Genomic DNA, 15174 nt, shown 5'->3' with positions numbered 1-15174 from the left:
ACCGCTGTCCCTCCGATGTACAGGGGAGGACGAGGGAGATGTCTTCCCCTTCTGAAGTCCACGGTCATCTCCTTGGTCTTTTTCACGTTGATGCAGAGGTTGTTCTCTCTGCACCAACCCTGCAGGCGTTCCACCTCCTGCCTGTAGTCAGACTCGTCACTGTTGGCGATGCGTCCAACCACAGCTGTATCATCCGCAAACTTCACGATCAGGCAGCTCGGATGTTGTGCTGAGCAGTCGTGTGTTAGCAGAGTGAACAGGAGGGGGCTCAGCACACAGCCCTGGGGGGAGCCGGTGCTGAGGGTGATGGGGGAGGGGGAGATGTCGTGGATCTTTACGGACTGCGGCCTGTCCGTCAGGAAGTCCAGGACCCAATTGCAGAGGGTGGAGCTCAGTCCGAGAGCACTGAGTTTGTGGATCAGTGTCTGTGGAATGATTAGCAAAACAAAAACTAAAAGGAAAAAAGAAATTACAGAGCCGGGAAGGAGGTAATATCCTGAGAAAAAACTGCTGAAACTGAAGCCGTAAATTTATGAGAATAAAACATGGATACTCACACTGAAGTAGTAATTTTACGAGAAAAAAAAATATTTTCTCCTCTCCTCAAATTTATGACTTTATAATCTATATCTGAGCTTTTATTTCAGAAATGTATCACTTTAATCTTAGGAAATGTTTGAACCCAGTTCACAGTATGGATATATGTAGCTGATGTGCAGCTGTGCAGCCTATGTCACATAGTTGCTGCTGATAGTCGGCTGGGTGAAGGAGGGGGGGCAAACCCTGCAACATCTCGACAGGCAGACATCAATGTAATGAGGTATCAATTACAGCACAGACGCGAGGCCATGTATAAAACAACATTTATTTACAAATAGATTGCAGAGTGATTCCAAAGTTTCTGTAAAAGATTGTCATACTAAAACACAGTTCTGTAGTCTCTAACTTGAACTGTACAAGTGTGACAGTGAGCATAAAATACATGCACATATCTGAACACTCTGTTCCTCACCAAAATAGATCTGATTACAAAATATAGTGCTCAATATAAACATTTGCAGAGTTCTGTTTTGCCAGCTGACTCACTATTCGTATTTCACAAGTTCTGATAAATGCAATAGAATGGAAATTATTATATTCCTCTGGGTGTTGTGTATTAAAATAACAGAGCTGGTAAAACTTAGCAAAAATAGATTCTGCAGTCTATGTTGATGCTGCTCTCTGCATATCATTATGGATGTGCATGTTCTGCAACTTCAACAGCAAATAGTGAGCTGTCATTGGGAAACACTGGAGGCGGGGGAATAGTTTTTCTTTTTACAGCAGTAAAGGCAAAACTCATTTCACCTTGATTGTGTCTGAGGTCAAGCCAGTGACTGAAAAGTTTAAGATGAGGCAAAGATTAAAAAAAAGAAAAACAAAGCAAAAAAGTCATTAGATTTATCATTATAAGAAGGGGACAAAGGAGGAAAGCTTGGTATGTGCCTTTTTCATAGAAAAAAAACATTAAGCTATTCGCATTAGTTGCTTAGGGACAGCTTGAGCAAAGGGCTAAATGGATAAGACAAAAGGTAAAGGGCACAGAGGGCACCCTCGATATGTGTGGTTTGTAACAGGAAAAGATGCTGTTTCTACATGACATTAAGCATAGTTTGGTATTTCTGTACTGCAATTTCTTTAAACTTATTGGCTAAAACATACACTGATACCGATACACTGTACCCTTATATTCTTTAGATCAGCCTGGGCAGTTTGTCTCGTTCTATAGCATATGAGGAGTTCCTGTCTCGGCTACTGACATCACAAGCCTTGTCACAGTTAAATGGAACTTTAACTAACATTTTAGTTCACCGCTGACATCCACCACCCATCAGACAAACTAATATTAACTTCCCTCTGCAGATACAAATCCAAGACAAACATTCACTATGAGGAAATGTGTCCACGACATCTTAGTGTCTCGTTTAACCAACTGCAATAAGAATTTTCTTCAGGTCCTCAAAAATATTCCTATAAAGCTATACCAGGGACAAAACACATCAGCTAAGTGACTTAATAGTGATCAATGTCAGTATTATATTTTAGAACTTGTCTGTAATTAACGTTACATTTATTCATTTCATTGTTTCTATAAAGTCAAATGTCATTTTAACCCAACCCTGACCATATAATTTGAAAGCTAAACATAAACTATACCATAACCAGCTTTATCTTAAAGCCAAGCGTAAAGCCACAAAAACTCTCCACAACAGGACGTGCTGCTCTATAAGATGACCCACTCTTGTCTTAACATGTGAATAGAATTTATCCATCTGAAACTATAGTAGAGCAGTAAAATACTGATAATTTACAGGCAGCAGCATGAGAGGCTCTGAGAGAACAATGTGGCAGGCGGAAGGAGGTAAAACTTCTCAACAGTGAACTAACATCAGTGAGTCTCACCACAGGCTTCCTCTGCTCTGCATCAATCTCCTCTATTGGGCATAATTGTGTAGAAGCTAAAGGAAAAATAAGTTAGAGTGACTTAACTCTCCAGAGACTAATGACTCATGTCAACAGAACTGAGAGCAGCTCTGCCTCTGTCAAAGTGCTCTGACGCCCTCTGCTGGCAGCTTCAGGTAGGTGAGGTACAACTCCAATCACTTGTCCAAGTTCACTTGCCTGCCAGCAGTTTGTAAACTAGCCAGAATACACAGCACCTACACAGAATCTACTACTTTACGTGCTCAGTCAGATAAAATGGAGCCCCAAACTTTCCCACATTTAGGATTTATTGCTGAAGACTCAAGCAGCCCACTTCTTCACAGTATGCGTATAGCTTTTAGTGTTTTTGACATTCTGAAGTCCGCTTTGAATATCAACAGCCGTAACCTATAAATAACTTCAACAAGTGGTTTGAGAGGTTAACTGATCAATCAGTCAGTCTAATGAAGAAATGAGCATCTATTTCTGTAGTTCAGTTGTTTCACAGCAAGAACACTGACTAGTCAATCACTCTATAAAAGAAATTCAAAGAAAAAGCTCTAGAGGACAAGAATGTTACAAGATTTCACAGAAGTCAAATGCAAGCAACTCTAACTATTGGTCTTAAACAAAAAAAGAGCACCTAAGGAAAACATTTTTCTTTATTACAACTTGAGTCCATGAGTGATCCATTTTCTGAAGTTGAACTAAATGTTCTCTAAGTCTTCTCTCTTGCTTTTAGGAATTAAGAACAGGTGGATAATCAAGGATTTTTTTTTTCTTAACAAAAAAAAAAAAAAAAAAAAAAAGATTATCCTTGTTGAAGGTAAGTCTGTTTGCTGCCTTAAAAAAAAAACACAAGTACTTTACAGAACCATCACCACCTCAACCGGCTTAGGCCAAGTGAGGCATCAGAGGCACCACGAGAGAACGGAACATTAACACTACTATGTAATTAAAATGTAATTAAAGGATTGGCTATGCTGGTTTTATACTAAATAACTCTTTCACACTTCATCGTTTGAAAAAGTGACAGCCCTTATTGAAGATATCAAAGACCAGTGCAAATGGTTGTTAGTTCAACTAAAACAGCAACAAGTCTTTGCCCCCAGTTTGCTTATGGACTTTTCTTTCTGGTTTTGGCTACAATAAATTTAAACATGTTTAAAACTGCTGTAGCGTCCGGGACGCATCACAGCAAAGTCAAGACAAATCTTGGTAGCGCACAAAACTTGATTGTGTTTCTAAGACAGCGATAAGTGGTTTAAATGACTTGGTTAATCTGTGTGTGACTGATGATTGCTTGTATTAAAATAAATGCAATTTTCTCTTAAGCAGGTCATATGCTGGTGGCCAATTTCACCTGGTATGATTCGTCACTGTCTTGTCATTTCTTATACAAAGTCTGTGTACAGGTGTGAACAAAGTGACTTTTCCTGTCTCTGTGCTGTGGATATACAAGTAGCAGCATGCAATGTAGAGGCTGGAGCTTTCTTGCCTCTGTTAAAACACCTGAGTGTCGGGGTTTTGCGCTCCCTTCAAATAAAGGCAATATATAACTGAAGAGAGTGGGAGCAGTAGGCATATCACACCTTTTAAATCTACAGATGAGACAGCTTACGAAATCATAAAACCAAATTTTAATAGGACTGGCTGAGAGACTGCGAGCTCCTGCAGGGCAACATGTTTAGAGTGGATACACTGGAGAAACTGTTAGAAAGCGGCATATGAAACAAAGCTTAGATGCCATTCTAAAACCTCAAAGTAAACATCCAGAAAAACAGCGGGAGGATGATAACATATAACAATCTTCAGCTTTAAGACTGAAACACACACTGAGTGAAGACACAAGTGCAGATGCATCAGTCTATAATCCCTCAAATTCAGAAGTTGTAGCGTCAGAAAATATGGCCCATGAAAATCTACAGCTGTGAATTACATTAGACAATACGGACACAGACAGGTGCAGGCTCACACGTGCACACTAAAACGCAAGAAGAAGAAGAAGAAGAAGAGCTCTTTCTTGTTCTTCAAAGGGGGAACTTCAAACAAGAGCAGACTGATGGTTTTTCTCAACTGTCATGCTAGTTCAGGACTAAAGGACACCAGATTACACCTTACTTACACTTACAAGCATGGACAACCAGTCATTTGTGTTTGCGCACTTACACAGAGTATGTTTTAGGCATTGTGAATGGTGCCCCCACCTCACCCAACCTATCCCATCATCAACCATCACCAACGAAGCTACCAGCAATGAAATATGCAGAGATATATAAATAACCATTCACATGTCATACAAAATATCGACTGATTGCATCAGTTTCTTGACAACAGCCGAGTCCTTGTGTCTAAATTCATAAAATGAAAGACATTCAGCTTATGTGTCACTTGTTAAAAATAAGCCCATAACATTAAAAACAACCGGAGGTGGTGTTGATTGCATTGCTTTGACCATTTTATGTCATGGTATATTTTTCCTGTTTCATCATCACGCTAACTGTACTCCAGTTAAGCTACAACAGAGTTATTTGCAACTGAACAGTCCCAGACAGAAAAGGCTAACAATGTCAACATCTCTACAAGCCTCCATAGACCAGAATGCAATGCAGTCATAGCACATGTTGAGTTTTTAGCAAGATGACTCTCAACGACGTCTCCACTGGAAAAACGGTTTCTCCAACAACCCACTCTGCTGAAAGCAACAATTTCCATATCTTAGTAGGCCAAGGCTCAAAGGCATTGGAGGATAATCCTGCTTTATTACAACTTGGTTGAATTCTGTATTTGAATTCTGTAAATCTAACCAGGCATACCCCCACCTCTTTCGGACTCAGTGCTGCCAAAGTTTAGATCTGACCCCAGCCCTGTACAGCAACTGTTAGCTCACCAGGCTACTGTGACAAATTATATTTGAAAACTACAAAACTTGAATCCAAACCCCAAGCTTTACCCAACAAAATGGCCCCAACCTCAACCCAAACCCCACACTTGATCAAGACCAGTTTTGGCCATCATTTCTAATGCTGATGAGAAACAGTGAAATGACCGAGATGTGGACAAAGCAAGAGTTTATCCTGATTATTTAAACCAATTCATTGGAGGTTAAAGTGAAAGTGAGAGCAAACAAAAAGGGATGTTTCCAACAGACAATTTGGGTTATAATATTACTGTTTCCCTTCTAAGTCTGAATAATCAGGGGTTTGTTGAAAACCTGCCTAACTGGACTTATTTGTGATGCCACTTTGTTTCCAGATCCCTGCCATTAATGTATTATTACTGAATTAAAAAAAAAAACAAAAAAACAAAGAAAATTAAATAACTGCTAAAATAACACAAATAAGACTAAAGTTGTAATAAATCAGAATTGTCCTGGAGGCAGACTGAGTGGAAAATGAGTACACCAAAAAGGTACAATATGACCCTTCATCACAAATTGATGAAATCTATCAGAGTAAGAGAACATGAGGAGAAATTGTCCTTCAGTGTCAGTAAAACTCTAAAACCACTTGTAGAGTGGTCGCATGGGATTACAGCAGCTGTCCTACAACTGGACCATCTTGGGTTCGCTGCCTGCAACATCAAACCCTGCCTACTCAAAATGAGTGAGTCTGTGTAAGAGCATCAGCTGATGAACTGAAATATGTCATGTAAATGACTGACATATCAGACATCCATAGACCAAAAACGGCTACAGATTTCCACCTCTCTCTATGGCAACTTAGCCAACATGGCTGTTAGTGCTGTGGGTCCAAACTGGACCTGACCTGAACTCTAACTTGACAAAGAAAACACCTTCAGCTGTTTCACCAGTGAAAGGAAACTGAGGAAACAGAGTGAACGTGTGAGAGCAAGGATCAGGAGAGGCAGAGGGAGCTGGGGCTGGACGTGAGAGTGCAGACTGGCGTGAGGAGGCCATAGAAGGAGGGATCAGTGAAGGGGAATAGGAAAAGGAGGAAGAGGACAACTCCCAGCACATAGGATGAAAGAACAGTTATGCGATGGGGGTGCTCCAATGCTGTGCTGATGGCAGGGAAACCCATGTAGTTACAGAAGGAATGGCAGAGCACCGGCCCCATCAGGTGACCTGCAGGCCAGAGGAAGAGGAAACGTTAAAGTTGGACCACTTTGTCCCAAACCATTTGATACAGGATGTTCAGTTCGGCAAATGCCTTTTTAAGGCTCTGTGTGACCGGTAAGCCTAATTAATATTGAATTAGTTTGGCAAAAATTAACTGTAAAAATGTATTAACCGCGTAAGTGTACATATGGTAGGAACAAACAATAGTTAGAAGATCCTCTGATGCCCTTTAGACCATTTGTTCGGGAGCATCATGGGTTTGAGTTACAGCGACAGAGTGAACACTGTAAGGAGTGGCGTACTGGATGAAAGCTACGTTCTGACGTTGCTGAATCAAAGTTGGGAATGTCTCCGGAAACTCAAGCAAATACTCTTAACCATTTATGATGGTATCACACTGATGCTTCTTTTGGAGGTGGGGTGATTTTATCATAACCTGTGCTGGTCACGGATTCTAATCCCATTTAGAGCTGGTATATGGCTAATGCCCCACCCCCATCCCAGTAATAATTATAATTGCAATTGCCTAGTGTTTTTCTGTGAACTCATTTAAATCCAAAGCAACACCCTTGTATTTTAACATGTATCAAAGTCAGTTTTTCCTCTGGAAAACTACTTGTCCTCCTACTCTCCTCCCGATTTCTTAGAACCCTGATTCCCACAAAGTTGGGACACTGTGTGAAACACAAATAAAACAAAATGTGAACATTTTGTAATCTTTTCTGACATATACTCCATTGACAACAACAACAACACCATTTTTTCATGTGTCACTTCATCCACTTCACTGATTTTTGTTTGTTTTTGCTCAGGCCTTGACAAGGCTTGTTGGTAAACACAGTTTGTTTGCACATGACTGAATCCTGTATTTATTTACATTTCACGCAGTATCCCAGAATTCTGGGAATCTCAGTAGATCTGAAATGGTGCACCAACAGCCTTCTTCTGAAAAGTTTATTTTTTCTGTTTTGACAAACAGAAACTACATGAAAGCAATGAAAGCACCTCACCTGTTCTGATGAAAATGAAGGCAGTGTAAGCCCCAAACACTGCTGTATAGGAGAACTGGAACACTGTTACAGAGCAGAGAAACATGGCTCATTGTCAGCCTTCTACTGTTTTTCCAACACTCACAGTGTCATACAGTCACTGTGTATTCTGAACCTGTGGCCCATGGAAACACACTCACACCAGCTCTCACCTGCAGAGAGGAAGATTCCCGACAGCGTGCCCTGTCTGAACCTCAGCAGCTCGATCACATGGTGGAAGTGAGCTGCAAGGGACGCAACAAGATTGTTGTGGAATTTACACCAGCTTAGAGCTTTGTCCTTATGTCACTTGGATTCAGAACAAAATGTAAGAACAAAATAACATCACAAAATACCAAAACAGGAAAATAAGTGCTGTTTTACACCATAATGTTCTTCTAAAGTACAGTTGCTTGGGTCGTCATGTAATGCTACGAGATGTATGAACACCATCTGTTTCTTAGCATCCTTGCTATCATTTGGTAATTTGGCACAAACAAGCATAACTGTGATGTTTTATATTTTGTACATTACTTTGGAAACTAAGCTGCTTTGTTTTACACTTTTGCTTGTCTGGTATATCCTGCTGAGACTGTCTAAAGAGCATCAGGTAAACTGCATTAACATAAATAGATGCATTGTAAAATAAATCCGTAATGATAAAACCAACACTGAATGTCATGGAATAACGCAAAACCCTACAAAACATGCAGAGCTGATGGTAATGAGTACAAAAACACAGGCAGGCATCGCATGACCACAGTAGTGGTTATCGTCACAGCCCTAGCTGCTACCGCAACCTGGACTTGTATTTTTACTGTTCCTGGCAGTCACTGGTTTCAATTCATTCACATGTACACTACATACATATAGAAATAAACCAAAGTCTGTTGGGTCTGCGTTCACCTGAAGAATGCGCATCCTATATTCACTCTCTTTCAGCTCTACTTCTGGTCTCAAACTCCTTAGCTGCTAAATGCTACTCTGTGTTCACCATCTAGTCATACAGATTAATACACACTGGGATTATTAGACAAAAGAAAACAGCTTCCTGTTGCTAGAAACAGTAAAGTGGCTAAAAACCTAGAGAACTGCAGATTTATTTTACCACACAAGTAGACAACACACATAAAAGGCAGGTGACTTGTGGGACTTCAAGCTTGTCAGCACAAGTCAGTTTTAATTTATGCAGTGAAAATCATAAGAAAAGTTATCTCTAAACAAAGGAGGTCTAGACCATACTCTTTTAATATAGAGAGACCTAACAATCCCCCATGAGAAAACACAGGCCTCAGTCTCATTCCGCGTCTTTGCGATGGAACTAGAATGCCAACCAAGAACTTGGTTACATCAGCAAATTAATGCACATAATTTCAGCGCAACTATCACATATGTGGTTGGAACCTTCAACTGTCCATATACTTTATGGTAATCTAGTGCAGTAAAATTATAATTCACAACAAAAGCCAGTTTCACGAGTCTCTTAATTCATTTTCATATTATGTGAAAATTAATGGCAGCTTGCAACGGAAGGAAAAATGCTTCCAGGAATCTAAAACTGTCCAGCAAAGATCTGGTAGAAAATATGCAACTTGCAGTTAAGCTGCTAAAACTTGTACTGACTGGTATGGTCCTTCCTTTGTCTCATAGATGCTAATTATAACACAAACTACACATTAATTCTACGCTACGCATTCTTTTCTGGATTCACTTGAGCAGTACTATTAAGTATCATTATGAATACACTAAAGTGCCTCCTTAGAGTTTTAAGGTGGATAGCCTGAAGATAAAATGTGACACTGGCAGAACTCACCCACTCCAAAGAAGAGAGGGCAGGTGAAGATGGCAGTGGAAGGACCAGCACAGGGCATCAACATGGGCAGCATGCAGGCCCTGAACACCAACTCCTCTGTTAATGGCGCCACCACCTGATTCCTCAACCAGCGCATGTCACTGAAACACAACGTCCAGAACCATGGGTCTGCAGGAAGACAGACACAGGAGTAGGTCATTTCATCTGCTGTAGAGAAAGCTTTTCATCAGAGGTTGTCTTACACCAAAATAATGTGAATTTTGAGTTGTGGTGGAAATACAACAAACTGTAACTTAAGTTAAAACCTATGAAAAAGATCCCTTTCAGGACATCCTTGATATCCCCAATATCCTAAAAGGAAATCCCCGATGTCCTAAAAATCAAGAGAGAGGATGAAATCCAGCAAGTTGGTTGTCTCACCAAAGGCCACCCGAATACCATCCATGAAGGTCCAGGGACAGTCCATAGCCAACTGCATGAGAGGGCCCAGAAACAGGACCTGAAGCACAGAACCACACACATACAAGATAGGTTCGAAATTCAGGCAAAGGCTTTGATTTGGTTGACATGGCTTTTTTCAAGTAATGACATACAGTATAACCAGGATTACCACCTCAACGACTGTTCGAGAGCTTTGTCACATGGTCCAACAAAAATCACATGAAGCTCAGTATCATCCAAACCAATAAGCTTACGGTGGACTACAGTGGTTCAAATATGGATGCTGCTGTAAAGAGACTTCAAATTCTAAAACATGGACGCTTCAATCAGCATAGTTTCAAGGTGGACACCCAAAATTAGTGTCACCAGTTCAGCTGAATAAATGTGAAATATGATAACCATTTCCTATTATGTTCCTGAATTACGGTGTTGAATAATGGACAAAAAAACCTTATGATGAAACACTGAATCACTATATAATTTTTTTTCCAATTAGACATTTATGTGAAATTTCATCATTATCCGTACATGAATTCTTGTAATGTTATGTTATGGTTAAAAACGCATTTTGTGACATCACAATAACCTTACCCACTAAATTCATCATTAGTTCATCTTTGAGTCTTAGTGGACATTTGTGCCAAATTTGATGAAATTCCCTCAAGATGCTCCTGCAATACTCCGCTCACGAGAACAGGATGGACGGACAAGCGCAAAACATAATGCCTCCAGCCATGCATGTATGTTTCTCTCTCTCTCTCTCTCTCTCATCCTCTCTGTCCTGTCTACCTCTTCTTTCCCCCCTTCACCCAGCCTACTATCAGCAGGATGGTTCTCCCTTGCAAGCCAGGTCCTGCTCAAGGTTTCTCCCTGTTAAAAGGGAGTTTTTCCTTGCCACTGTCTGCTTGCTCGGGGGTTCAGGCTCTGGGTCTCTGCAAAGCATCTAGAGATAACTTTGATTGTATAAGGTGCTATATAAATAAACTGAAATTGAATTGAATTATGTTGTCACTGTTTGGCAAAATGAAGGCAACTGACCACATATAGGGCTGCAAGTAAGAACTATTTTTAATGACTGATTAATCTGCCAAAACTTTTCACAATTATTTGATTAATACTAAAGTCTTTATAATTCTATAGTGGTCTATAGTGGATGGGTGAAAAAAATCTGTGGAAAATATCGAAACAATGTTACCCATAGCAATTCCCTAGCAGCAGAAATGAAAAGAACATCTACCCAATAAGAGAGCATCTCATAATAAGGTCAGGATCTAATGATAATTAATGTTCTGCTTGCTTCTGCACATCCAAAAGGTTAGACACAAAGATCAGGTTCAGATAGTGAAAGTCTGAGTAAACCAGCTGTTCTCCTGATAAAGTTTAATCCTGTCTTTGAAGTTTGGCTCACAGAGCTAAATTTCATCATTTTTGCAAATGTAAGTTAATAAATTAGTTTAGAAGGATTTGAAATGAAGAAATGTGTGGACTGAGCTGAGGAACTATGGTTAATGTCTTTTCCAGATACAAGGAACAAGATGACATCATCTAGCAGGCAAGAAAGACAGAAATCCTTTAAGTCACACTGTTCAAATATATAACTATGAAATACAAATTCTGGGCTACTGAAGAAACATGGTGCTGCAGAGAAAGAAGAGAAACCTGCTCCCTTTGTAGATAAATAAATAATAAAAAGCTCATTCCAAGGTGATGTAAACAAAACAATTTATTCTCGGGTGATTATATGAAAATGTAATTGTGAATAGATCCCCCTAAATCCTACACATTGGACCTTTAAGTAAGAAAGGACTTATTTGAGTGGGTAGTGAGTTCATGATTTCTGTATACATGCAGATTTAGATGAACTCAGAGATCTGCACACACTTGGCACATAATGTACAAAAGGTGCAAGAGGTATTGGTGATACAGCCACTGATACGTGTATGCTTTTGGGATTGAGACTCTTCGCCTCACTGAAAATCGCCAAAAATCAATTCTAAAGCGGACTTGCAGCCAGAGGACGGCGACTAGGATGAGGGCAATGTGATGTCATCTGTTTAAACCAGTGAGAAGCCTAGCTGCTGCGTTCTGAACTAGTTGGAGGCAAGAAAGGGACTTGTGGAAGATGTCAGACAGGAGAGAGCTGCAGTAGTCTTAGCTGGAGAAGATGAAGGCATGGATCAGCTTTTCCAGGTCAGACTGTGGGAGAAGTGGTTTGGTTCTTGAAATTGTAAGCAACTGGATGAAGCAAGTTTGGACGATTTTTTTAATGTGTCTGAGTCGAAAATAATGCCTAGATTACTGGCAGTGATTTTTGGATTGGTGGAGAATGGGCCGAGGCTGATTGAGGTCTGAGATGTGGGGGGCTAAATAATAAGATCTCTGTTTTTGAATTGTTAAGTTGTAGTAAGTTTTGGCCCATCCAACAGTTGATATCACTAAGGCAGTCGACGGCAGCAGCTACGCTTCTCGGGTGGGTTTCAGGGGAAGGTATATCTGTGTGTCAACAGCGTAGCAGTGAAAAGACACATTGTGTCTAAGAATAAATGACTGACTTATAACTCTGAAGGGAATGCAATTTGCAGGAACTAGTGACTAAGAGCTTTAGAGCACCTTAACTGCATCCATGAGCTGTCCGTCACAGTCACAGTACAAAAACTGGCATCTTGATGTTTTTAGGACACCTGTACTGTCTCTTTCACCTCATACAGTATCTTGCCCCAACGCTTATTCTTATAATTTGAAAAAAAGGACTAATTTCAGTCCAGAAAATTGAATCATCATTATCATCATCACAAAATATTTGTTTCTTACCATGGTCAGAAGCAGAGGAAGTATGATGGCAGGAATGAGGCCTTCAAATCGCATCCCCATGAGAGCCAGTAATGATGGGCCAGTCTGACACACAAACACACACAGATAAGTCAGAAGCTAGACTGTTTAATAATACAACAGCTAATGTGTCAGACAGCAGTGTGATAGCATAAATACAGGTAAAAGTGTAGAAGTTTAATTTTCAGGTGTTAAAAGGTATTGTGAGGCAGAATGGTCAGTGGTTTCCAAGCTGTGGACTCACCTTGACACCTGTGAATTCTCTCCATGCCCACACAAACACAGGCGACAGGCCAGACACGATCAGCACACTGGTGAAGCGTCTCTTTATCACAGTGGGGTGATCCCTGAGAAGTTGAGAATAACTGCACTATAATCAACAACCGCAAACACAACTCAGGTTGCCACAGCAAAGTGAGCGGCAATAACTTAAAAAATAATTTAACCATACCAACATTCTGTTCATAAGCACAGGGTTACACCAAATACCATTTAAAAAAAGAATCTTAATAGTTTTACTGCTTTTTTGCTTTAAACCACCACATAACTCCTTGTTATTGTTATGCTACACTGGTTTTTGTACAAATCAGTACAATCAGTTTTTTTTAAACTAACCCTATTTGCAAGTGCAAGGTCGTCTGTGGTCTAAATTCCTTATGAACATCGAGCATTTAGATGATATCCAGGGTTTCATGTCGGTAAATTCAAGAAAAGCACAGAAATCACTAATCCTGCATAAATTTGGCACAGAAAACGCAGGTGTGTGTGTGTGTGTGTGTGCATGTACTGCACATCTGTAGGGCTTTATTTAACAAGCCTTCAATTTCCCCATAATTTCTCAGAATATTTCTAAATAGAACTCTGCCATCTGAATTATACATAAAAATTCAGCTGGCAGATTATCAATGTAATAAATTTTGATTAACTGTTTGTTACCTTGAGAATATCTTATTCAACACACAACAGGTCATCTAAACAGGCAAACGTGAAATTTGTTTACAATTAAGCAATAATTAAAAAATAGTTTTATTATATAACATGAACCAGAGAAAATATTACGAAACCACAGACCTGTAAAATAAAATACTCCAAATTTATTGGACCATTTAACTAAATTAATAATACAAGTCAGATCTAGTATTATTAGCCAATCTTGTAGCCGTACAGTGTTTTTCAGTAAAAGTGCACTGCCTCGTCTAAGATAAAGATCGTCTCCACTAAAGTCAGACATAATAAGTACTTTTTTATAAAATACATTAGGCCTGTTACGCTTGAGTGAAAACAAGCTGTGTCGCAACATTGCACAACAAAGTCGTCAATTCACTTCAACAAAAAGGAAAAAAAGCAAAAGTTTCTGTGTTCTTGCAAGTTGGAAAAGAAATCAAGACAAACGCCCAGTCGGTCACACTCAGGTACTGATTTGTGAGAAAACAGGTGCTAAGCAAATCTGCTTCCTAAGAGAAACTCTGATGACATTTGTTGTTTTAATTTTCATTGTGATTACCTGAGTCAGATAGTTTTGTTCCAAGGTGAAAAGCACTGATTGGTTTGGTTTCTCTGAATTAACAATGAAGCTGCCATAGCCTGCGCTCAGTGAGCAATTACATAGACAGGTAGGGGTTGGGGGGCCCACAACAAATTTCCCGTTTAGGCCCCCCCGGTATGTTAGTCCGGCTATGGTTATGCTATGTTGCTATGCTATGTCGAGGAATTAGTAGATACACTACAGGTCAAATAGTGGCGCGATTAGTGTCATTAAACACAATATGAGAAGTAGAGGGAACATGAACTTTATTTAATTATTAACATTGTTATTCTGTCACATATGTAATGTTCGTGACTGTAATGTAATATGTAATTGTTATATGTAATGTGTAATGTAATGTAACCTAAACGTCCATTGAGTGTCTACCCACAGACTGGTGGATGGGTCAATAATGTATGGCTGAACGCTGTTTAACGGAATCGCGTAGTAAAGAACAACAAAGCTAGGTTGTGCTTAACGAGAGCGTACGTATTACACCGTTACTTTGGTTTACCTCGGCAGGTCACTCCTCCACACGTATAAACTCCCAACATAAGAACAAGCCAGCAGCAGACAGGACAGCACTGACACCCAGCATAAACCATCTGGTAGCACGACGTCGCCATTGCTGTGTTTCATCTCTACTGTCAGAAGGTTTGGTGATAAATCCTCCTCCTCTGCCACAACGACTGCCATTTGACACTTATCCAAACAACGGCTCGGTACCGGGACGTTTGCTGGACCATCTAACAAGATAAAACATAAATCAACATGAGGTGTGAAGTTGTCAATAATCTCCTTTCTTTAAATGGGCTAATGTTGCTAGCTTACGTGCTAGCTTCTACGGCGCTGTAAATCGACGTCATCGTACGTTGCCCTATTTGTCTTCTTCCTTTAAGTTTTAAGGAAACTGATATTCTTATTGTGACAATATTGCCATCTTGTGGAGCTTATTGTCCTCACAGATGACTAATTGAACAAAATCAAACATTGA

The 15174-nt window shown here is 39.9% G+C and overlaps 1 protein-coding gene across 2 annotated transcripts; it reads right to left on the bottom strand.

The window, feature by feature from the left end:
- Nucleotides 1-846: 846 nt before the first annotated feature.
- rce1a (Ras converting CAAX endopeptidase 1a) lies at nt 847-15109 on the bottom strand. 2 transcript variants are annotated; one of them, XM_046380709.1, is made up of 9 exons: nt 15012-15109; nt 14695-14926; nt 12900-13002; nt 12638-12721; nt 9806-9884; nt 9386-9553; nt 7746-7817; nt 7555-7617; nt 847-6550 (listed from the first exon to the last, which is right to left on the bottom strand). In XM_046380709.1, exons 2-9 carry the CDS (start codon nt 14874-14876, stop codon nt 6321-6323), a joined length of 981 nt encoding a protein of 326 aa, XP_046236665.1. In that variant the 5' UTR covers nt 14877-14926; nt 15012-15109; the 3' UTR covers nt 847-6320. The 2 variants fall into 2 exon arrangements, with proteins under 2 accessions (XP_046236665.1, XP_046236664.1); XM_046380708.1 differs by lacking the exon at nt 15012-15109 and having other exon boundaries at nt 14695-15005.
- Between the last annotated feature and the right edge of the window lie 65 nt (nt 15110-15174).

Source organism: Scatophagus argus, chromosome 23 (genome assembly GCF_020382885.2).
Source record: "Scatophagus argus isolate fScaArg1 chromosome 23, fScaArg1.pri, whole genome shotgun sequence".
Lineage (NCBI taxonomy): Eukaryota > Metazoa > Chordata > Actinopteri > Scatophagidae > Scatophagus > Scatophagus argus.
This window is presented reverse-complemented; position numbering and strand designations above follow the sequence as displayed.

Coding starts and splice junctions, on each gene's coding strand:
- rce1a (XM_046380709.1), bottom strand. CDS start 14,876: ATGGCAGTCGTTGTGGCAGAGGAGGAGGATTTATCACCAAACCTTCTG. Junction 12,722..12,899: donor GAGAATTCACAGGTGTCAAG/GTGAGTCCACAG, acceptor TTTGTGTGTCAG/ACTGGCCCATCATTACTGGC. Junction 6,551..7,554: donor CTTCATTTTCATCAGAACAG/GTGAGGTGCTTT, acceptor TCTGGCCTGCAG/GTCACCTGATGGGGCCGGTG.